The sequence below is a fragment of the Suillus fuscotomentosus genome (genome assembly GCF_016647785.1).
Source record: "Suillus fuscotomentosus strain FC203 chromosome Unknown F5891scaffold_22, whole genome shotgun sequence".
Lineage (NCBI taxonomy): Eukaryota > Fungi > Basidiomycota > Agaricomycetes > Boletales > Suillaceae > Suillus > Suillus fuscotomentosus.
Genome location: NW_024539534.1, coordinates 159,673 through 183,477, shown reverse-complemented (window position 1 = coordinate 183,477; position 23,805 = coordinate 159,673). Strand labels below are relative to the sequence as shown.

Sequence of the window (23,805 nt, the reverse complement as noted above, 5' to 3'; positions counted from 1 at the left end):
GGCCGATGGCACTTTCAAGTCTGCAGCATTTACAGCTGCTGCAAAGGCCCTCAAAGACAGTCATAACACCAGTGGGGGTGCTCCGAACACTGAAAAGCTGCTCGCGCCAGTACTGCAAGTAGAACTCAATTGTTATCATTCATATAGTATTCTACTCTTCGGAGATCCTTTCGAAAAATTGTCTAAGTGTATCTGACAGTACTTCAGGTAGCGCCTCAACGCTTCGTAACACCACATAGTAATCAAATGGGAAAGAATCCAAATACCTCTCTACCTGAAGCTCCATGCGCCCGTTGATCATCGTGTAGGCGACTTGATTCATCGAAACGATTGAGTTCTGTACAGCAGAAGCGTCTTGTGTTTGCCCTTGCCCAGAAGTGGAGGTCGAGTGCAGTGAGTCAATGATGATGAACACGACCATAACGCGTTGGCTTGTTGCCCGTCTCAGCACCTGCCGCAAACGCTCGTGATCTTGACAGATACCGTCCGAAATGATGATCTCAAGTTGCCATAGTTCACCTGCACTTGCCGACCCGGTGGCCTTTCTTTCTCGGGCGATCTCTAGCACTTCGAGGCTCCTCTCTACCATATCCAGGACGTTCGTGGCACGCTGCTCAAATCTGAACGCGCCGAGCGTCTTTGCACCAGCAGCATCCGTGAATGGTCCTTCGTCAAAGCCATGAAGTAACTCCATGCCCTCGCCGAACCTGGCAATTGCAACGTCGCCGACCTCAAGTTTCCCCATGGCGTTGCTCACGAGGGCAAGTGTCTGATAAGCAAGATGTACGCTGCGGGAGCTTGCCATACTGCGGCTGTCATCGAGTGCAAGAAGGACCTGGTATTCGCGCTGGCTGGGGCGCGTGCGCCGAAGCCAGATCTTGTCCTTGGTGTAGTCAGAGGCGATATAAGGAATGATCTTCTTCATGTTGAGCCTCTTGCCTGTCCGGTAGTCGCCTTTGAGACGAGTGGCCAGGGTGGGTGCAAGGATAAGACGCAGTTGTTCGCAAAGAGCGTAAGAGAGGTCGTGTGTGAGGGACGTGTAAAGCCGCCAAAGAGATTCAGCATCTTCGCAGGTATAGCCTGAATCCTGCCAGGTCTGGAGGGCTGCCTCTATGTTTTCAAAGGAGCTGTCTGGACTGGATTGTTCCATGTCTTCATCGACATCCGCTTGTAAAGATGAAGGATCACGGCGTGAGGAAACATGTTCGGGGTCTGCACCAGAGTGCGTCTCCAACTTAGTTATGGCGCCTTCTATGTCTGGACGTGCACCCTCTGTCACTGGCTCCGTATGCAATGCAGTCAATGGCTGTGGTGGTGGTGCAAGCTCATCCGTGCGGGGAGCATCGATATCCATGGGTAGTGCGACTGCTTCTGTTTTCTCATCAACAAGCCTTAGCTCATTCAGCTTCGCAACCTGCTCCTCGCCCGCTGCACCCAAAGCCTGCATCTCCTCGTCCGCATCAGCATACTCGATTTGCTCAGCAGCTTGGTCTGCAGCGGACGGGGAAGACTCTCCACCGCCCAGGATATCTTCGAAGCGCTGTTGTACCTCTTTGAGTGCATCACCAAGGTTACGGATAGGGTTCGTGGTGAGTTCGGTGTGTTGGCGGGCATAGGCTCCACCATGCTGCATGCCCTCCGCTGATGTACCTGGTTTCGTGGCCGTGTCAGTGGAAGACCATGGTTTCGAGGGTTCAGCATCATCTCTTGGTCTGGTCACAAGTTCAGATACAGGTTTCTGCATGGATAAATGGGCGGCGTACTTTGATTCTTCAGAGGTCTCGTTGGTGCTCTGTTCAGGTGCTGCGGCATCGTCCTTCATCTCACCAGATGCGTCGCCTGCCTGCCCTTGTTGTGCACCATCATTGGCCTGTGGCTCATTGTCTTTGTTCCCAGCATCTCCGTTCCCAGGAGAAACATCTGGCTGAGCAATAGCGCCTTCCTCGACGTCTTCCTCTACATTGTCTGCATCATGGTCTGTAGCTTGGGGAGGCTGATCCGGCGGCTGGTTTTCTTGCGATTGAGGTTCTGGTATATCCCCTGGAGACTCGTCCTTTCCAAGGCTGTCTGTTTCCTCCATCTCATCGGTGTGTTGTTCATCTTCGTCCAACTCTGTATCCATTTCATCCCCCATTTCGAGTCCTCCCTGATCCCCTTGTTCGTCAGGCTCCAGAGCCATGTCATCGGGCAGATCCAAAGTGTTGGCATCGGGAATGTACTCGTCCATGGGCGCACCATTTGCATTCGGGGCCTCCAAATCTTCGTCGGGTTCTTCGCCCTTGTTTTCCTCGCTTTCTTGGATCTCCTCGCCTTTTTCATCGACCGTTCCATCTTTCTTTTCCTCTTTCTCTTTCTCCTTCTCCTTCTCCTTTCCACCCTCTTTCTTTGATTGGTCGCGCTCCTTGGCTACGATCTCTGATTCCTCCTGCTGCGAATCTGAGCGGTCTTGGGGAACCTGGTCCTGATCTGCGGAATCTAATTCCGTAGATTCGTCTCCCCACAGCTTTTCGTCGACTGCATTCGGATCGCCTGCATCAAGTTTCCCCAGCTGCTCATCCGGCTCCTCCTGTTCATCGTCATCATCTTCCTGATCCCCGTCCTGATCTCCATCATCTGGCACATCTTCCATCTCCCCACCAATATCCTCGCTCATCTCAATAGTATTATCATCAGCCCCGTGCCCCTGCTCATCTTGAGCTTCACCTTCATCCCCTTTTAATCCTTCAACCTGACTTTCATCCTCGATCTCCTTGCTGACGTTCTCCATTCCCGTTCCATCACCTAGGCCCACTCCCCCAGCAGTCTCGGTGCCACCTTCGGCATCACCCGAATCAGTTGTATCCGGGGGCAAACAAAAGCCTTGCCTAGCGATAGTATGCATGGTAGAGGAAACGATGAAATCAAGCTTGAAGAGGGCCTTTGTCCACTGACTGTGCACCATGAGGTGTTCTCCCACGAAAGAAATGTAGCACTGAAGAAAGGGGAGGAGGCGCCGAAGGCTTGCCTGGATGTCGGACTGTGAAAGGGAGGAAAGATGGGTCGTCATGACATGCAGCCGCTCCAAGAGGACTTCAAGGTCTAAGGATTGAGTGAAGCCTGAAATTGTGCGCAAATCTTCACGGATGAAATTATCCTGGGCTTCATCATCAAGAGGCTCGTCGGTAGACCCTTCCGGACATCTTTTCAAGAGGGATTGCACTGTCACCAAAAGCGTCTCGATGATGACATCCGCAGCCAATGACTCTGCAGCTCCGGATGTTGTCTCGGCATCTGTAGAAACGTATTGATTACGGAGCCATTGCTCGATAGGAGACAAGATGTAGCTGAGTCGTGGTTCCGCCATTGTCATCTTCTGGAGGTAGTCGGGAATGGCACGGAAATGTTCGTCAGCTTCTTTAACAGTGGAGTGTTCGACTGTTGGGCAAATAATCAGCTTGTGACCATGTCTGTAAGGAACCAACCCACCACCAGGTAGCACCATAGGCATTGCGTGCTGGCTTCCTTGTAAAACTTCTGAAGCACGGTCACGAAGAACTAGTGTCTTGGCATAAACTGATTGAACCTCAACCATGACTAATGGTGCGGCGCCCTGGTCCTCCTGAATCTCGATGAAAAGGCGAATTCCTTGGAGAAGTTCTTCAAAAGCATGCACGGCGTTGCCGAGTGCTTGACATAGATGCAGCAGACGAGCGGGGGAGAATCCTTTGGTGATAAGTAGGGGGGCTTCGACGAGGGTCTGAAGGCGCTCGGTGCACCGTCTGATGTCGATGAAACATTGAAAAGCTGTTGACAACCTGGAAACTCACGGTGAGAAAGGGTGTCATCAAGAATTTGTTGACTTACGAAGACCTCGCCTTAAGAGCTAATGAATAACCAGACTCTACAAAGGCAATACCTCGAAGCAAATCACGCGTGCTTATGTCCGAGTGATGATCGGAAACCAAGACTCTGACTGCCGAAAGAGCACCACGAAGGCGGTCGAAGTAATACTCCCCTTTCTCGACGTGTATGGAACTTTCTGGAGGCATCGACGGTTGCTCTCGTATCCAGCTTTCATCTCTGAGCTCGCTGAGCACTTCGGGTTTGACATTGGCAGCGAGACCGGCACGTTTGAGCTCCTTCAAGAGATCACTCAAAGCCTTCCTCTTGCGAACCAGCAGGCCCTTCACGTATTTTTCTCGTTTCTCCTTGGAAAGACCTGGGGGCACGCCTTCTGCTGCTAGGTCTCGTACGGTAAGTATGATCTCGACCGCAAGTTGGTCAACATGATGAGGAAGACGTCGGCGCAGGAAAGCCCGAATACGACTGTTCATAAGCCTATGGAATCTTTCGAGTGTCTGGTTTAAATTGGCAAGGTGAGATGGTGTGAAATAGGTTTCGTTCGGTTGAAGAGAGTTGCCACGCTCCAGAGTGTATGCTATGGGGAGCAGATCTCCCGAGTAACCCAGAACATCTATTGACTGGGTGCATTCTGCATCACCAGCGAATGTCGGCAGTATGCGCTCAGCAATGGGCTGACGCAGGATCTCCCGGAATTTGCGGATTAGCTTGTAGAGTTGATGATGCGTTCGTTGAGCACTTTGCTTCAGGGCTTGGACGTTGATGTCTTTCCAGCTGGCGAGCTTTATGAATGCCTGAACATCTTTCTCAAGTTCTCCTCTTTGATCCGCTAGAGATCCGGCTAACTGGGCTGCAAACAATCGATAGTATCTCCGAGTGGACGTCAAGACAAGTTCGACGCGTTGAAGGGCATTGCGCTGCCATCCGTCCAACGTAGATGCGATATGACCGACGATGACCCTGAAAGTCCCGAGGAGATCCAACCTGACTTGGAATTGACCCAGAGCGCTGGAACGCATGAAGTCATCCAGGAGTGATGGCAGTTGCCTGAGATATTGTTGGAGAGCTCCAGTAGCTGCGCCTTCATCCTCTTGAGCTGCACTAAGGGTGCCGCGCACTGTGAGATCATACAGTCGGAACCAAAATTCCGAAACTCCTTTGGTGAACGAGTCAGATTGAGACTGTAATAGCACTTTCCAGCACGATAGTTCCAAGCGTCTCCATTCTACAACGAGCATTATGAACTCTTGCTGATGTGCCTTGAGGCTATTTCCTCGGTGTGCGTACATTTCCCAGTCGTCTGTCTGCAGTATGATTTGCTCCAGGCCGGACAACAATTTGGCAATGGGACTGTTTATGTCCAGGGCCAGGTACGCATCGCAACGGTCTTTCAGGTGCTGTAAAACCATCTGATCTGGCCAGTCTTCGACGAGCGCGATCAACCGTATTCTAAGGGAGCCCACTGCTGCAAGGGCCTTCTTCGCCTCTCTTATGTTCGCGTCAGTATAGAAGTTGAACAGCTGACCAGTAGGGCGCTCCTGAGACTTCAGCGCGAGAAGATGATCGTGGACTAAAGAAAGCTGTTCGTGCAACGATTCATCATCAAGGGTGTCTGGGAGAGTAGGATATCGATTGTCGAGGAGCGTCTTCAAAACCGACCGACGAGATGAATTAAACCTCGTATTGGGACCTCCGACGCTGATACCGATACTAGTGACTCCAGTGAGTCCGAAGTGCATCCCCAACAACGCTTCGGCTGCGCAAGCACTAAAGAACTCAGAGGGTTTTTCGTGAATCTTGTTGGGCATGCCGTCAGGACTAGCGAGTGCGTCCTCAAATGTTGGGAACAGCTCCAAAAACTCTTTCTGTTCCGCTTCAACTTCCGTGGAGGCATCGTGATTAAGGGTGCTACGTCTGTATAGCGACGAGTCATCGTGTTCCTTCTCATTTTGGCGAGTGCGGTCCATAGTCCAGAGCCTGAATGCTTGCTCATATGCCGCATGAACAGCAGCAGCATGGGGAGCGAGGCCTGATATAGCAGCACGGAGGCCTATGGCTGACACATGCAGTAGGACCTGGTCAGAGGGAGATGCTCCGGATGCAGCTCCTCGTTCAAGTTGCGTCTGCAACAGTTGCGCACTGCGAAGAGATGGATATGTCACCAGGGAAGCAGCAGCTATGTTCTGTTGAGCATGCTGTGCGTAGGACATTTGCTGCGCAGAACAGCGAATAAGTCGGATCCCGAAACGGAGGAGGAGGAGCGCTAGGCGAATAATCTTTGCAATATCTTCAAAGTCGCGGTAAAGATCGTCCATCCGTTGACAAAACCCAGATATTGATTCCTGCATCACGGATTCACGCGCGAAAGAAGAAGGATCGCCGGTTTCGAGAATGGCAGTTAAATCATCAACCTTGTTGGGTTGGATGACTTGACTTTGAAACTGTGAAACCTCGGACCAAAATGCGTGAATGCGGTTACCATCAGGTCGTCGGGGAAGGTTTGAGGAACCCAGTGGTAGATTTTTGTGTTCGGCTTCAGATAAAACATCGAGATATTGTATAACACTGTTGGATAGATTGCCAGCGGTTCGTTGTTCCCATGCTTTATGGAGAGACGACTGGGTCGACAGAAAATCAGTCTCTTCTTGCGAATATTCCGCTAAACGACGGATCACGGTTGCGGGGTCTACCGGAAGATCAGGAATGGATAGGTTGAGGATCACTCTACTGAGAGAAATATAGCAACGCCCCAAGCGAGCCGCTGTTATGTCTCGTGGCTGGTGGTCGGTTGCGAACCGTATGAGGTTGGGGCGCAAAAACAGATGGATAGCTGCTTTCAAGGGCTCGTGCTTGGAATGTTCGAGGAGAGACAACATTGTCATGGGAAAGGCGCTGCTGTTGACGGCAGATCCGAGCATGGCTTGCCAGTTAATATCATCAAATGATGAAGCGAAGCAGGATGCCACCTGATGGGCGATCAGATAAGAATTGCGATAGTGGCCACCGCTTCACTTACAGATAGAATACATTGGTACATGAATGCCGACAATTGTTGTACCCGCGACTCATGAACAACACATTGCATAGAGAGCAGCCGTAGGTGACGACGAACAGAAACTTCGTGCCCTTCGAGGGAAGATAGTGAAACGCTCTGCGCTTGGCTATGCGGTGGATGAGTACATGATACGGATAGAAACAAAGTTTTTATACTTCAAATTTATGGAGGCCCGAAGAAGAGTCGGACAAAGGAGGACATCCGGTCCATCAAGAATTTCCTGGCAGGATCTCGTAAGTCACTGAACATGCAGAGGCTACGTTACAGTCACTCACTGCCTGAGTTAAGCTTGAATTCCACAGACTTGCGAGCCATCCAGTCTGCAAAGCAGTCAAGAGATGCGTGGGAACTAATAAAAATTCAGTCGCATGTTAAGGGACACAGTGGTGCCCTTACCTCCCCCTCCTGCGTCATGTGCCCATATGAAATGCTGATACGATGCAAAGCGAATGAGATCCTCGCGTGGTTCCTCACATGCCACATCAATCAAGTGTTTCATGGCAGGAGGAACGGTCTATAAGATGTCATCCTGGATGTCCTGCAAGGGGCACCAAATCGCAACTTACCGATGATGATGCTTCACGAATGTCACTCAACCAGAGCAATTCGCAGATAAGGAGAGAAGGAGAAGCATATCGTTTGAGAGAATTGTTGCCCCCTTGGAAATTCGACGTAACCTAGAATTTTCACTTCAGCGGCGTGCACGCTGGAGCAATAATTGAACTAAACCTTTTCTTTCACCGTGTGTGCTAATTCTATCTCCAAGTCAGTGGATACTGTGCTCATAAGCGGAAGGGTATAAAGGGATAAGACATCTAGAATTTGCCTGCGATGGACTATTTGGGATTGATGAGAACGTATCGAGCGCAAAAATAAATAAATTGTACCGTGCTGATTTAAGCCTTCATGTAGTTGCCCAGCGACATGCTCGAGCCTTCTGATCTCTGGAAGAGATACTTCCATAGTCATTGGCGCGAACAAGTGCGTCCACATTTCTGTCAAACCTAATCCAGAGGTGGGGGAAACTGCCTCATCTAATACAGCAGAAACACTTGCGAGACGTTCAAATGTTGAGCAGCTCCGTAATTGTAACGCGGCTACGATTGACCTAGAGCATGCCTGTATCGAGGAGTAATCGACATATGTGCCCGTTCCTGATCGTCGGAGTTGCCTGGAAATACTAAGTAATTTGAGGGCAAGTTCAAGGTCCACCAGCTGATGATCATTCAATACAACGATTAGTATGAGACTAGAGAATTGAAATCTAACCTGAACTTCAGATCTTCTGACGATTTGGTTGAAAACCTCCTCAGCCGTTCTACGCGCCTCTTTCAAAACTTCATGAATAGCATCTAACAGTCGTAGATATGTCGGGTGTTGCTGGCGTGTTGGTAAAGTTATCTTGCTCGCACAAATGCCGTACAGTTCTTGTGGCATCTCCGCTCGCTCGGTATCATCGATGAATATTGCTGCGATCAAGTTCAAAGTTTGAAGAAGCATCAAGTGTATTGGATGATGTCCGTCCTCATGACTGCAGAACTTGCATGGCGGACATACCATGAAAGTATCCATTGGCTATATTCCAATAAACGTATTGAGTACATGCAAATAGTGCGACGTGCACTAGACCCAGCACGGATGTAGCGAACACTAACCAGAGCTGTAATAGCGTCGTTCGTAACTCGGGAAGTGAGGAGATCTCTTCGCCACTCAGTAAAGAGCTTGAAAGCTCCCGAGGAAAGGGCACCGTCCAAAATAAACTGTGATGAGCACGAAGGCATTGCGAACTTCATAAAGCGCCGCAACGAAGAAGTCACATCCAAAGAGATTGTCCTTAGCATGAAATGAATCATAGCGCGCAGGTCCGATTTGGATGGTCGAAGGAACGGTGCCAGAGTGATCAACGAAGATGTGGAAGACTCTTCTTCAACTAACCCAGATGGCCACGAGTCACTACTTTCCCCGCGATGGGTGTGGTAGATTCCTCTGCGTGCAAGCTCGTAGGTCATGACGAAAGGAGGACCTGTGCCTAAGATGGTCCTAGGAAGTCGATGATGAATTCGGAGGCGAAGTTCATCTTCTGAGGATAAGGAAGCAGCCAATGACACTTCAATACCACGATTTCGCATCGCACGCGATAGCTCGCCATATCGAGGGTCAGATGTCATAAACATACGAAAGTTGGGATGCGGTCTAAGCATTTGTACCGCACCATTGACATATCCTCTCTCACTGAGAACGAGAACTCCACCAGGTTCACAAAGAGAGTTCAGTCGGTCGAGGACGGAAGGATTACAGAGATTCGCGCCGTCCAGAACTACCCAGTGCCCTAACTTGACTGCGCGTACGAGAGGTCCATCGACCCATTCAAATTGGCCACTGGATGTCACCACGGACGATAATTGCCGAACGCGATGCAGTAAGGCCTGTGTTTCATCCGTAGAATTTTCGTCAGCGAAGGTCGATAGTACTTGTGCTGCAGAATGGAGGAGGGAGTTGGAGGATAGAGGTGATGAATATAACCCGAGAAGAAGCGAGAGATAAGTCTGGTGATCGGTGGTACAGCTAGACAGGTATTTGGAACGACTTTCTCCATAATTGATGATATCTTGAACGAGAGCAAGTACTCGGGTACGATGATCCATTTGTTCGAAACCTCCAAGGATATCCATGGTATCAGTAGAACTCGTGATAGTTATCTCATGAAGGATATTCCCTGAAAGATCAGCGACAGTACGGATGAGTTCTGACTTACCGCTGTCGTGTCGTCCTGTAACAATGACTAACCACGACCTAGAGAGACATGCCCCAATGGCTTCTAGTGTAGCAAAGTGCGCTTGTAGCAGGCACCTGGGTCGAAGACTAAGGGTGTTGTTACGTCGTTCTACGAGGTAGTGCCCGATACGGAAATGTGACGATGATATGATAGGATGCGGATTGTGAAGGATGGTTGGGCTAGATGTAGAAAAGATTTCATCGAACAATCGTTGAGCGCAGTTACGATCAGCGAGAGTCCTGAACCTGCTGAGGTAGATGGCTCGCAAGAAATCTCGAGGATGATGTGAAATGGGCGATGATTGCAATAGCTCTCCCCAGCGGAGAACATCGCGAAGGTTGAATTCCCAAGGACTGCCGTCGCGACCAAAAGTCCTCTTGTGTACAACTTCCTGATTCAGGCGGTTGTTGTATGTGATCATGGCGCGTAGCATGTCCTCATCACAACCCTTAAAACGCTCTTGACAGACAAGAAGAAGATCCTCAGGGGATAGCTCCTCGATGTAAACCTTCGTGAAGCGGTCCATAAAAGATTTTGGAAGTCCTTTGCGACCTCCTCCTTGTTGGAGTGGATTTTGTGCTGCGAAGACACGGAAAGCGGGATGCCGGACGAAGGATCTCCCGAGCTCGGGAATATATACAGTACCTCGGTGGTCCAGAACAGCATTAAGTCCCTCGAGGATAGCCTGGGGTGCGAGATTCATTTCATCGAGGAGAACCCAATGTCCTTCTTGCATGGCTGTCAAGAATTCGGCATCTTTCCAGGCGAATTCTCCTGGAGAGCCATTCTCGACAGGAAGATCGGAACCGAAGAGATCCATAAGATCTGTTTGGTCGGACAAATTGATTCGACAGAGATGATATCCTGAAAGCATGGCAAGAGTAGTGATCAAACTGGTTTTTCCGACGCCTGGACTGCCTTCTAGGAGGACCGGCTTGGAAACCTGACATGCCCTGACCACTCGCATTGCGTTCTCACGAGCAGTCGGCGCCTGCAGATTGAAGTTATGCAATACTGATTTTAATGGGCCTTTAGAGATGGCAAAAGATCCAAGCTGCACGAAGTTTGATGCATCAAAAGCATATGAATTATCGGCTTCCTTGAATGGCACGAGCAGCTGCAACTTCTCAATGGCATCATTCCTCAGTCGACTGAGCGCATCAGACGAGTAGGAAGCTAGCTGTGGCAAGGATCCAAGACCGTCGAGGAAAGTCATGTGGGCCGCGTGATGCTGGGATGTTGTCAATAACCAAATTGCTTGAACAGACAACGCCAACATACAAAAATTTCCGCTGGTAACATGGACGTTTCTGCACTGCCAGAGCATGCAGCATTGGCGAATGTCACCCAAGCCTAAAAAAATACCGATTAGTATGATTGGCCGACATTAACGAAATGGAGACCTACCAATATATCTCGCAGGGAGCAAATAGCAGGATCGTGAACTCTATCCCGAAGCCAGTTTGTGAACTGCAGGAGCAGACCCGTGAACGGCTTCATAGAGTCGTGCTTCCATGAGTAGTCAACAATCAACTGCAAATCCGCTTGACTGGTTACTGCTGGTACCCAAATCTCCGTGAAACGGTTTCGTAGAGCGGGAGATAGCTCCTTCTTCCCATAATCACCGCCCGGGTTCATGGTAGCAAGCAACTTGAACTCGTTGGAAGCATGTATGGCGGGATAATCACCGTCAATACCGCCACGTTCTGCAAGCACGATTGTGCGACCAGGTTCCAGGACGCTGTTCAGACGTTCTAGAACAGAATCGTCGGCAAGGGAAATCTCGTCGAGAAGAAAGACGTCTCCTTCACGCATTGCGCGGACTAACGGCCCATCATGCCATTCAAACAAGCAGCAAATCCGGTTGAGGTTCTCCTGAATTTCGCGTAATGGAGTCAGGAACGACGGGTCCAAATCCTTGCCTGCCTTCAGGAGCGTATTTATTCGGGACAACAGTTGTTGGGAATTAGAAGGTATGTCGTCAATGCCTGCACGCTCAAGGATCGTATGAGCATCACGGATAATATTGGCCTCGGCCGAGGCACGGTTGCGTACAGGTCGCAAGCCACCGATAAGGTCTGCGGTTTCTGTGTTTTGGTGGCAGTTTAGCGCATACAGATGCTTGGACACGACTTCTGCATAGAGCTGACAGACAGATGTCTTCCCAGAACCCGTCTCTCCCACCAAAAGCACGGGTTCGTTGAACCGCAGGGCACGTGACACCAGGACGAAGAGCCGTTGCATTGCACTTGTCCAGACAACCTGTGAGTCTGGCGGTATGGGGCATCCTAAAAAGGTCTGTGCATCCCCTACTGTGGAATGAATGTCGTATATCGCTCGCTCGTCGATGCGAACTTTCATGATAGACTCTATGACCTCCTTCACTACGACTTTGTCGTCTTCGCGTCGTGCACGTTCCGCAAGTAGCATATACCCATTCTCTGCCAACTCTTGATAACCCACTGCATCACGACCGGCCCATCTAAAAAGATCACGAAGAGTTGCAAAACCTTGTTTGCTCTCGAAAACGCGACTCGACTGACGACGTTTCTGCAATTCACGGAACACACTGACGATTTTCTGGCCATAGGAAGGTGCGATACGGCAACGCTGGCAGAGAATGGTTTCAAGCTCCGCTTGAGGCACATCCTGGAAGTGAACCTCGAGGAAACGATTTCGGAAGGCACGGGACAGAACCTTCCTCCCTGCATATAGGCCAGGAGGATTCTGTGTTGCGAATAACATAAAGTGTGGATGTGGGCGGATGACCTCTTGTGTCTCCGGAACGACAAGTTCCCGATTGTCATCTAGCAGCCGATTAAGAGCTTCCAACACGTCTGTAGGTGCCAAGTTCAGCTCGTCCAGTACGATCCAATGTCCATGTCGGAGAGCATGGACAAGCAAGCCATCTTTGAATACGAGCTTGCCAGTGGCAGGATCAGAAACATATGAGCCGAGGTATTCCTGCACGTCAGTGTGCTCATGGTTATTGATACGGATGAAGTTGTGACCGGTTCTGCGAGCGAGGTACTCCACTGCGCTCGTCTTGCCTGCTGAGGTAGGACCCTCGATGAGCACGGGAAAGCGTCGAGTCAAAACGATTCTTGCGAGGTCAATGAGCTTCTTCTCGACCGATGGTGTCATGATATATTCCTCCATGGGGTCCTCGGGGAGTGGTCCCTTCTCAAGATGAAACGGTCCAAACTTGATGAATTCTTCTATAGACCGCCCAGGAGGAAAACTGGGTTCCCTGGCAAGTAACGATCGAGGATTGCGGACACCAGCAAGGATATGCTTCTGTGCAAGGGCAGTAACAGTTTCTGCGCTTCCTCCGTCTAACACCATGGTGAATGCCATCAACACCCCCTCCCAAAGCGCCCGTCGCAACCCGAACGACCCTGCAATATCTGCAGCAAACGTCAGGGCTCTCGCCAAGGTGCGCATACTGTAATGTGGCTTCTTGTTTGAGCCATCCGCCAGCTCTGCACCCTTGACAGAGATATAGAACTCTGCGACATCCATCACAGCACCTTTATCACCAACCGCGCTTGCTCCGATATACTGCGAAACAATACTGAGTAGCGTCTCACGATCTGCATCGGGGGGAGGGACATCAATTTCTGTGAAGCGCGTACGGATGGTGGGCGGGAGGTCTTTCTTGCCGACGTCAGTAGCGGGGTTCATGCATGCGAAGAGACGGAAATCAGGATGGCGTGGGACAGCAGACAGGGAGCCTTGCTCAGTGAGGGTGATCGAGGCTGTTGGACCGCGCAGGAGGCCTGTGATACACTCTAATGTCTCCGGACTTGCCAAGTTGATCTCGTCAAGGAGAACCCTGGAAATTATGAGAAGCGTAACTGCGTGTAACATGCAACATACCAATCACCAGCGCGCAGAGCCTTCACAAGTGGACCCTCCACAAAATCAAACGTGAATTTACCTTTCCCTTGGGCATGTTGAAGGTCAAACTCATCCACATCCTTCTCAAATCGTTCCCAGTCCGCGTCGGAAACCTTCATTTCGGCCTCGACTTTTCTCCGTTTTCTCGGTGCGTCAGAGTCGTTCTCCCTAAGAAGTGGGATCAAAAATGGAGGAAACCGAGTTAAACTTAATACATACCCTATATCTCCTTCAACCTTGCCCCGAATCCTCTCCCTTGCCATCTTCCCACTCTCCTTCCACATACCAACAGCTCTCTTCCACCGCCCTTCTCTCACAGCTTTCCTCAAACCATCCTCGAAACCCGCATTTCGTTTGCGGCTGAACGTTCTCCCGAATAACTCGCTCCAATGTTCCATCAACTCGCTACCCCTGACGCGTGCATCGACAGGACGAAAGCCTCCCAGAAGATCTGAAGCTTCCGTTTGGTGCGAGAGATTCAGGGAAATAAGTGGACGTCTCAATAATGATGCAAGGTATGTTACTGCGCTCGTCTTACCCGTACCAGTCTCACCAGTAAGCAGGACGGGCTCGGACAGCGCGAGTGCGGTGCTGATACGCGAGAGGAGTAACAGAGCTGGCTTGTGCAATGCGAAGGGTCGTGAGGATGCACCAGTGCTCATGCCCTTCATGGGACGAGCGGGGAGACGCGTGCGCCCACAGCGTGCTGCGAGCACATCTCCATTGACGTCTTTCTCAACTTCGAAATCCGATGTGTGTCTGAAAAGCAACCAAGCCTGCCGCTCTGCATCCAGATCCAAGTGTGCCCCAATAACAGAGGAAACCCGCGCAGAGTGTGCACGCGCAGATGCAGTGAGAGCACCCGCACCGAAAAAGACATCACGGGCCTCGAGGAATATTTCTTCACGAAGACTGGGATTGGGAAAGATGTTGAAGAGTGGTAACTGGGTGTCATTATCCATGTCCACATCCACCGTATGGCTGGACGGCAGGAGGCGCTCAACTCGCTGGCAAAACTTCTGAAGTTCACGTAGCCCGACAGGACGCGAAGATGACGTTGAGCCGAGTGCCTGTACATCGTCCCAGAGCTTGATAAGAGCCCCAGCAGCCCCCACAATCTTCGGGAACTTGCTTTCCATGATAGATCTGACCTCTTCTGCATCTGGTGCATCCACTATCACTTCATGCCATTTGTGGGAACCAAAAAATGTTGGGGCAGGCACCTTCTTTCCGTGCCCAACAGCAAGCGATCGAGTTGCAAAAAGTGCAAAACCTTCACGCGCCTCAACGCGACCCTTTCCGGGGACCTCTATACCTGCGCGATGTCCAATCCAATTCCCAAGGCCCATACTCTCGACAAGTGGCTTCAGCAGGGCCAAAACTTCCATGCTAGCACGATCTATGTCAGAAAGCACCAGCCAGCGCCCCTCACGCAGTGCGCGCACAAGTACACCATCCTTCCATTCAAAAGTTCCGAGTTGTGTTGGTGAGGAAATGTAGGAGCCAAGAAGGGCCCGAGGATCGAGGGACGTGTCTGCTAGGTGAACGGTCACGATGAGCTCGTTGACTGGTATCGTCGGATGTAAGCTGGAAGCGAGATGGGATATGAAGAGTGATTTTCCTGAGGATGGTGGAGAAGATAGGAGGACAGGCAAGCGGAGAGAAAGGTGTGTCGCAATTTCACGGAGAGCATTTATAGCGGAAGGCGTTGCAATAATCTCTGAGGGAGAAGGGATGGTTGGAAATGACTTGAGCATCAATAAACCATGGATATTAGCAATCCAGGGACTAGCAGAAGCATCAGGTTCATATTTGCAACAGTATAGCAGGTAACAGACCTCAGGTCTGCCTCCGAGAGAGGCTGCAATACATCCTCTGCGTCAAGAGAGTAAAAATCGGAACTTTCGAGAATAGCGTCGCGTGCATCGTAAATGCGCTTTATCTCCAATGTAGGTACGAGCCAGCCGTCGGTATCAACAACAGTCCCGTCGATAGTCTGGGCATAGTTAATTGGACAATCAACGCTGCAAAACTCGCCGAGGACATGGGTGATAAACCTCTCACGCTCACTTTCTGCCATACTAACATGCGATGCATAGCACCGAGCAGCAAGTAATCGTACACCTGTATCAGGGTGAGGCGGGAAGAGTAGTTTGGATAGTAGCGACCCGTCCCATAGTAGATGCTTGGGAAGGAGACGATTAGCGCGGAGAAGGCGATAATATGCAAGCAACATGCGGTGCAGACGAATGGTTTCAATTTCAGCAACAGAAGGAGCCGCAGCTATGAAAGCAAGTGGTCCCTTGGATAGACACTGTTTTTGCAAGAAAGCGTATAGACATCTACAACCAGATGTGAGATGAATAACACAAGTGCGATAAAAAAGCGCACGGATATAGCTCCTCATGAAGCTCAATGAGGAGACAAAACGCGATGAACCTATCTTCGATATCGTCATCGTCGTGAAGCCATCTGGCGCATAAATCAATCAAAAGAGGTCTGAACAGATCAGCGATTGTCAGAGTGAGAGCTGGAACAGCCAGCAGTCGAGATAATGTGGATAGAGCGTGTTTTGGTGTATTCGCTTCAGTTATATGTTGGATATGGAAGGAATTGGGAGGCAGAAGTGCACAGAGTGCACGTTTTTGTTTTTCAAGATTGATGGTGAGCGGGTCGAATGCGTTTGTCGAGGTCATCATAGCTATATGATTTGGAAAGAAGCTTTTGGCTGGCGCATGTGATATTTAGTCTGTCTTGCTGCTTCTCGTCGTGGTCGATGATGTCAATCTCACTGTGCTCGCCGTTGTGGTCAATCAGGAGGATTCAAATCTTGGAAAATACTGCACCTGGCACGTGACTTCTATAAAGTTGCGCTTCCATTTTGGGATTATCGATTCACCTTGTGTTTTACTGAACAACGTTCACCACGATCGATTGCCCATCGCTAACCATGGCGGCATCTAAGGCGATTCTTGACATTCGTGGCAAACAATTAAAGCTTGAAACAGCTGCTGATGTTGCCCCCTTTACTACCGGCGTCGACCCTACCAAACTCACAGCTATCCACCTTGGAGGCAATTCCATCGGCGTGGAAGCTGCCAAGGCGTTTGCTCGATTCCTCGAGACTGCGGACGTGCTTCAAGTGCGTACTATAATTCTCGAAATTCATATTTAAAGATTGTTCCCCACTGACTTGTGTTCAGCTTGCAGACTTGGCAGATATCTTTACGGGACGTACTATCGAGGAGATCCCTGCTGCTATACAAGCACTCCTCGATCCACTCTCACACAAGACCTCCCTTCGAGAGATAAACCTCAATGATAACGCGTTTGGAGAGCGTGTTGTGCCCTTCCTTACACCATTTCTCGAAAGTAATCACTCTATACGCGTCCTCCGTCTCAATAACAATGGCCTCGGGCCCGCTGGTGGCAAGAAGATTGCAGAAGCTGTGCGCAAGTCTGCACCAACAGATGGCTCACGATCAAACCTTGAGGTTGTCATCTGCGGCCGAAATCGGCTAGAAGACCCAGGAGCTACCGCCTGGGCCAAGGCATTCGAGGCACACAAGACACTTACAGAGGTGCAAATGCCCCAGAATGGCATTCGTATGGATGGTGTTGAGGCCCTTGGGCGAGGTCTTGTCGCATGCTCTGAATTGCAGATTGTGAATTTCCAGGACAATGCATTCATAGATGTGGAGATGGATGAAGAAGGTCGGAAAGCTGTTCGTGCATGGGGTGAGGCCCTCAAAACCAGCTGGCCAAAGCTACGCTTCCTCGACCTTTCTGACTGCATGCTCTCGAACGGAGAAGGCGAAGTGCCACCACTCCTAGAGGCTTTCAACGATCCGAATACAAAGAGTCTCCAGAATCTTCAGGAGCTACGATTGCAGAACAACAACCTCGATGCCCAAAGCTACGAGGTCCTTGCCCAAGCCGTGACGAAGTTGACCAAGCTGAAACGGTTAGACCTGCAGGATAATGATGACGTGGAGGATAACGAACATCTGGATGACATCGCTGAACACTTGAAAGCTCATGGCGGCAAGCTTATCCGTACGGAAGAGGACGAAGAGGAGGAGGGAGACGACGAAGAGAAGGATGAAGAATTACCAGAGGAGGCTGAGGAAGCGGAGGAAATTCCCGTACCACTGGCAACGGACAAGAAATCAACGTTCGAGATGGTTGCAGACACACTCGCCGATCTCATGAGCAAAGTGCACGTTGGTTGAACCTCAAATTCTAATGTGTAGATCTCTTACTGTACGCTACAACTCCCGGATGTCAAGTTACCATGTATACCAATTCTATCGTACAATAGCAGCAGTTAAGTATCTCAGTCCTCGAAAAGAGTAGAATGCATGCATTTTTCTCCTAATTCTAAGCTCCATTGAACTGCATGAAAAAGCGCGGGATACTGGGTGTCCGGGCCTGAGGACGTACGCATGGGCAAGCATCGCCATTGTATACCTCTACTCCGCCATTCAGAATAGTGAGGAGTGCGTTACATGATATTTATATTTTCTGCATATTATCGAGAAACATTCAAACTTGTTCTGCTCTGTGGCAAACTGATAGTACAATTTCCCGACGGTGGCCTGAAGGGTGTGAACAAGGAAACAATGATGTGGCTGACTGGCTCAGCGAGTGACTTCGTGTGAAAAATTGACGGTCCTTTCGGTGACGGTTTCACTACGGTGTCCGCAATATTTAAGATAGGTTTTAATGTTATCCGGAATGCAAAGAACATTTTTGAAATTTAAACTAACATATATATGGGCACATAACTTCAAATTTTGGCAGTGTTTTGTGCAAGATCCAAAATATAAAGCTTTGGCAGCTATTTTGGCACTGACCATACGTCACCGAAAATAAGAAATATTGTCAGATTTTGAGCGTGTGCTTGAATTTAAAGTTTTATTATGACGTTCAACTTGGGACAATTACTTGAAGTTTGGTCCATGGTCACTATGTTAAGTTGTATCAAACAATTAGACCCTGCCGAAAATATCAAGTTCACGGCGGCAACAAAATGCGATGACGAAACTTCAAGTTTTGTCTTCAGATTAAATATATCGCCCGATCATCGCCCGCCCATCGCCTGCCCATCGCCCGCTCACACGCCTGTAAAAATGCAAGAGATTAAATAAATATATTCATATTGAAAGCTATAACAATTGAGTCAGGAGAGTTATAGATATTGCTAGGTAGTTTCAGTCGCGAGATAAGGATAGAATCACAGCGTGACGGTCAGAAACCCTCCATCGCGCAAAGTGACTAACGACCCATGACACCTTGGCATTTTCAAGGCGGGTTTCGAAGTCTGTCGAGTACAATTTCGCCAGAAAATAAGGGTACATTGAGAAGGGATCGACGGTATGGTGATCTAGCGGGATATGTCGCTGTACAGCAAACAATAACTCTCCTGTCAGCGTACTGTAAATGTATTTGATACTGGCGGCGACAGGGGTTAACGACCGATCTCCGCGAGGATAGAAGAAAATCTGGCTGTTGCCCAAGTGTGTAGACGCCTTACTGTAGATCACACCGTCGAACTTGAGTGTAGCGCGTAATACCGCCGTTCGTCGTCTGATGAGGGTATACAGGTCTTCAGGCACCGCACTAGTTGCTGCACAGTCGGCAACCTTGATGGCATCATTCATAGGATCTTCGGCAAGCTCATGGATAGAACTCGTAGCGCTCTTATTGAATACTCGATCAAACAGGACCCCACACTCTTGAATAACAGGCGGACAGTCTGGTCAGGCGAGCCAACGGCGAAGTCTTGCAGCTTTGATATAGGAAAGAAGCATTGTATTTTCAAGCTCCCCTAACAGGATTAAGTCTAACTTTCTCGTTCGTGCTTTGAAAGGACGTACCAAATTTGTGATTGATAGGAATGCGTTGTATAATTCCAATCAAACGTTCGAAAGGAAAAGACCACCACGAGTGAGCAGGCCCGAATAGGAGCAGATAATCATATATATGGAACGATGCATGGTGATTCGGTCGCACTGAGAAGGTGGGATGAATTGTCTGCAACTTTCCGACATAAGCAGCGATATGCGAGCGATAGGCTTGAGCCCTTCTCGGTGTCATTGTTCGTGCACAAGCAAGATACACTGCACCGACTAATTCCATAGTGTGATCGAGGATAGTTTTGAGGCGAACAGCAATTTCGTCAGAAGAATGCGATGTACCAGCTCCCCACAAGCTCACGAGGGCGATGGGAAGATAGATCGTGATAAGGGATCGCCACTCATCAGCCTTAATTGTCCCAGCAGATGCCTCGCCAAAATTCTTGGGGACGGAACCAAGCCAAGTGGGGGTGGTCGTATCACGGATGACGTTACGGATTCGATCAAGTACTTCTGCTGTCTCGAACGAACGAACTTTTCGAGGGGCCGCTAGAGGTTGTCCGCGACGCTGTGAAGTGCGTGTTAGAGAAATTGACGGCAAGAAACATCACAGCGAAGAGCTTACCCAATCAACAAGAGCCTTGACGTAGTCAATCTTCAGCGTTCTGCCAACTTTCTGGGGCATACAATGTAAAGAATTGCAGGCAAATCTCAACGGTCCGGAATTTTTATGAGACAGAGTGCTTTTTAGCTTGTCAAAGCATTCCTCCAGTTGATTATCGTCGCCAGAACCTACGTGAGATGCGAGGAGGGTGCGAATCGCGGATATCTGTGTTACCTCTTTGGCTGTCATTGTCCCGGGAGGTATTTCGCCAAAGTCACACGCAAATGCCGGGGAGGGCGATGTCGATGTGGTCGACTCTGAGGTTAAACCGAGAAGATGTCGGGTGTGGTGTTGGGCCAAGCCTTCCAATATGCAGTGCATCGGATCAATGACAAGTTGCCGGGAGGGGTCCCAGTATGGTAAGCGCCAGAGTTCGGAATAGCGCACAGCCATGAGCCTTGAACAGTCTTTCACGTTCAGAGGATGTAGCAGCGTCTCTCCACTGCTCAGCATATTCTCGCAATGTTACTTTGTTGCGAGGTTCCCACTTCTCGAAGTCGACTCTTCCACAGGTAGACTTATGATAACAATTGCACGCACTGCAATAGAAGTGACTGCCAACTCCAGCCATAGAAGCAATATGACGAGCGGCGGGGAGGTCACAGACAACAGGGGCGACGGCGCTACGAGTAAGCCGGCCATGGGGGTAACAAGCCGTTTTGGAGAACTTGATACCGCGCTGCCATGCATCTACCAAATCATTGATGAGGGGTCGGATGTAGTGGTTGAGGTTCTCCAGTGACGGCTGCTTCGGACCTGGGATGATACCCGCAACATACATATTCTCCGGCTTGTATCTGATATCCACCGGTAAATTTAAGCATGCCATAGAGATGATTCCGCATGATGTACTGGCGCCTGCGGATATTCAGACCTTCCGGATTGAAAAAATCCACATGGAGAGCGAAAGACATAGCGTCCCTCCTCTCCTCTATCAACAAAAAGTGAACCCGGCTGAGGACCATCGAACTGGCGGAGAAATTGAGCTTCAAAGGGGGTTTTGATGAAGGACGGATGGGGGGAATCGATGGAGTCCATCAGATTGTCGCATGCCTGATCCATCACGGCCTCGATATCTCTACGAGAGAGAAGACCGAACAGATAATCCTTGAAATCGTGGTACATGAAGGTCCTCCTGGGTCGGAAATTTCCATCAGCACCAACAAGCAAAGCCTCGCCACATTCGGTCGTGAGCATGGGACGATGAGTGCACCGTTCAGGATATACTGGAGTCGTCGAGCCTGGTGCATAAGTTGGTGGATAGGTGCAATGGCAACTGCAGACAGCATACGGGACAATCTTTCCCTTGAGATGGAATCTGGCCTCGGCGCTTTCTGAGGTCATTGGGATCTGCTTTAGGATATTTGTGTGGGAGGAGTTGAGGCTGTTATCTGGTCTCCGGAATGCGAGAAATAGTATGACGGAAATGATCTTCATGATTAGATCACAACTACTCCTGCTGACCCCTATGATAACTCTGCATGCGACGCCAAGGAAGAGAACGATTTGAGTGATTTCATCTAACTCGTTCACTGGATCTTGCGGAAGGGTATCTACTGAACGATAAGCAAAGAACTGTCATGATGATCCGCACGCTCACTTACCGGTATTGATCTCGACGGGTGTATCATTCGGATGGCTCGTGACTGCTGCACTGGGTTGCCAATATGTCTATCTGCGATTCGATCGCCTTCTTTCGTGCAATCACGATATCGGTCTGCCGAATGACGTTTTGCATGGCTTTACTGAAGTAAATGTAGTTCGCGACCAACGTGATCAATGCGACAAGAATGCAGCAACAAGTGAAAGCATTGCTGGATCCGAGACTCGATGTTGTCAAGGACAACCAACGCCTTCGCGGTGCGTCGATTGCATCCCTTTTTCGAGACAGGTACTGTGTCAGGTTTGAGCTCGACAGTACAAACTGTCGAGCTCGGAGAAATATTGACCGGTACATCCGTATCAAGGGTCAAGCGACGAAGATCGTCGGCGATGACGGCGACTGATGACGTGTTGTCTGCGAAGGTGCATGCGGCAAGGTCAGTGGCAGAAAAATCTACGTCAATAATCACACTGTTACCTGCGGCGCGTTCCGCTTTTACACGCAAGATATGAGACACGATTAAGTGTTCGGCCATGAGCACTCCTGTTGGTGCGCCTTTCTCGTCATATCCGCCTTTCTCAATGCACTCCTCGCAAAGGCATCGTTTGAGTGTTGCACGGGCTATGGGCATGGAGAATTGAGGGAGGTTGGTAATTGGGTGATTGGAAGTAGATCCTGGCATAGCGGGACTTAAATGAAAAAAAAAACAAGGAAAGAATGGAGCAACTCACAAACAAGGCATCGGAGACAAATGCCAATGACGAAGTACAAGGTGATTGCCTATATGGACACTATTCGGATGCATGACAAGGGACGATGGAACAATACATACCGTAATATAGATCTGACGAGACAAGTGCAACGGAATTCCAAGTGCCCGAGTGGTCACGCAATCCGGTCGTATCGTCGGGAAAATTCCATGTTCGCAAATGTCGACGAGGAACGATAAGCTCAACAGTACAAACTATCGGGCTCAGAGTGACGAAAGTATAAGAGAACATGAGCTCAACAGTACAAACGAAGAGCCAAGTGTACATCGATCGCTTGGCCATATCGTTCTTTACCCAGGCTTGCCTTAAGTGGGTGACCAATTGGTCGTTCACGTGTGCACCTACGTATGGTCTAGCGGAGGGTATTCTTAAGGATTATCCAAATCCGAACATGTCTCCGCAGTCGTCGGGCGTCAAGTTGACTGGGTGGACACGCAAGCAGAGCTCGCCCATCCAAACGGCTATGAATCCATTGAAAGAGTAGTGACGTTGGAACGAGTGTATTGAGAGTGAGCTCGAGAGTACAAACTATCGAACTCGAAGAGATCTGTGAATGATGATCTCGACGGTACAAAACCATCGAGCTCGAAAAATCAGGGGTAAGATAATACTACCACAACCGTACGAAACAGTTGTAGTAGCAGTAAGGAGTAACTTGGGAACTTTGGCGAAATGTGAGATGGCGAGACAAACAGCTGCAAATAATATTACGTCAGCATTCTGATCTGAGATTAAGTCGCCCACCTAAAATGAGGCGGGAGGGGTCGGGGCGCTCAATGTTAGGATGAGCTCGATAGTACAAACTATCGGGCTCGGAGAGATCGGGGGGCGAGGAACTCAATGGTACAAACCACCAAGGTCGGAAACTTAAGGGGACGATACTACTACAACCGTACGAAACAGTTGTAGTAGCGGACTATAGGAAAGGAGTAACTTGAGACTTTGGCGAAATTTCAGATGCGCGACAAATAGTTACAAATACAATTATGTCATCATTGTAATTGACAATTACAATGATGACATAATTGTATTTGTAACTATTTGTCGCGCATCTGAAATTTCGCCAAAGTCTCAAGTTACTCCTTTCCTATAGTCCGCTACTACAACTGTTTCGTACGGTTGTAGTAGTATCGTCCCCTTAAGTTTCCGACCTTGGTGGTTTGTACCATTGAGTTCCTCGCCCCCCGATCTCTCCGAGCCCGATAGTTTGTACTATCGAGCTCATCCTAACATTGAGCGCCCCGACCCCTCCCGCCTCATTTTAGGTGGGCGACTTAATCTCAGATCAGAATGCTGACGTAATATTATTTGCAGCTGTTTGTCTCGCCATCTCACATTT

The 23,805-nt window shown here is 49.6% G+C and overlaps 2 protein-coding genes across 2 annotated transcripts; one reads left to right on the top strand and one right to left on the bottom strand.

Moving 5' to 3' along the window:
* Positions 1-113: 113 nt before the first annotated feature.
* F5891DRAFT_250304 (P-loop containing nucleoside triphosphate hydrolase protein) lies at positions 114-16,397 on the bottom strand. Its single transcript, XM_041371072.1, has 19 exons — positions 15,963-16,397; positions 15,410-15,913; positions 13,791-15,359; positions 13,551-13,739; positions 11,079-13,506; positions 10,953-11,024; positions 8,551-10,902; positions 8,165-8,470; positions 7,783-8,110; positions 7,625-7,731; positions 7,462-7,572; positions 7,292-7,409; positions 7,171-7,244; positions 7,051-7,115; positions 6,857-7,001; positions 3,844-6,806; positions 3,469-3,794; positions 1,764-3,414; positions 114-1,712 (listed from the first exon to the last, which is right to left on the bottom strand). Exons 1-19 carry the CDS (start codon positions 16,268-16,270, stop codon positions 152-154), a joined length of 15,177 nt encoding a protein of 5,058 aa, XP_041226883.1. The 5' UTR covers positions 16,271-16,397; the 3' UTR covers positions 114-151.
* On the top strand, positions 16,361-17,949 carry F5891DRAFT_1163796 (uncharacterized protein). Its single transcript, XM_041365337.1, has 2 exons — positions 16,361-16,713; positions 16,775-17,949. The coding sequence occupies exons 1-2, from the start codon at positions 16,522-16,524 to the stop codon at positions 17,801-17,803; spliced, it is 1,221 nt and encodes a 406-aa protein (XP_041226882.1). The 5' UTR covers positions 16,361-16,521; the 3' UTR covers positions 17,804-17,949.
* The last annotated feature ends 5,856 nt before the right edge of the window (positions 17,950-23,805 follow it).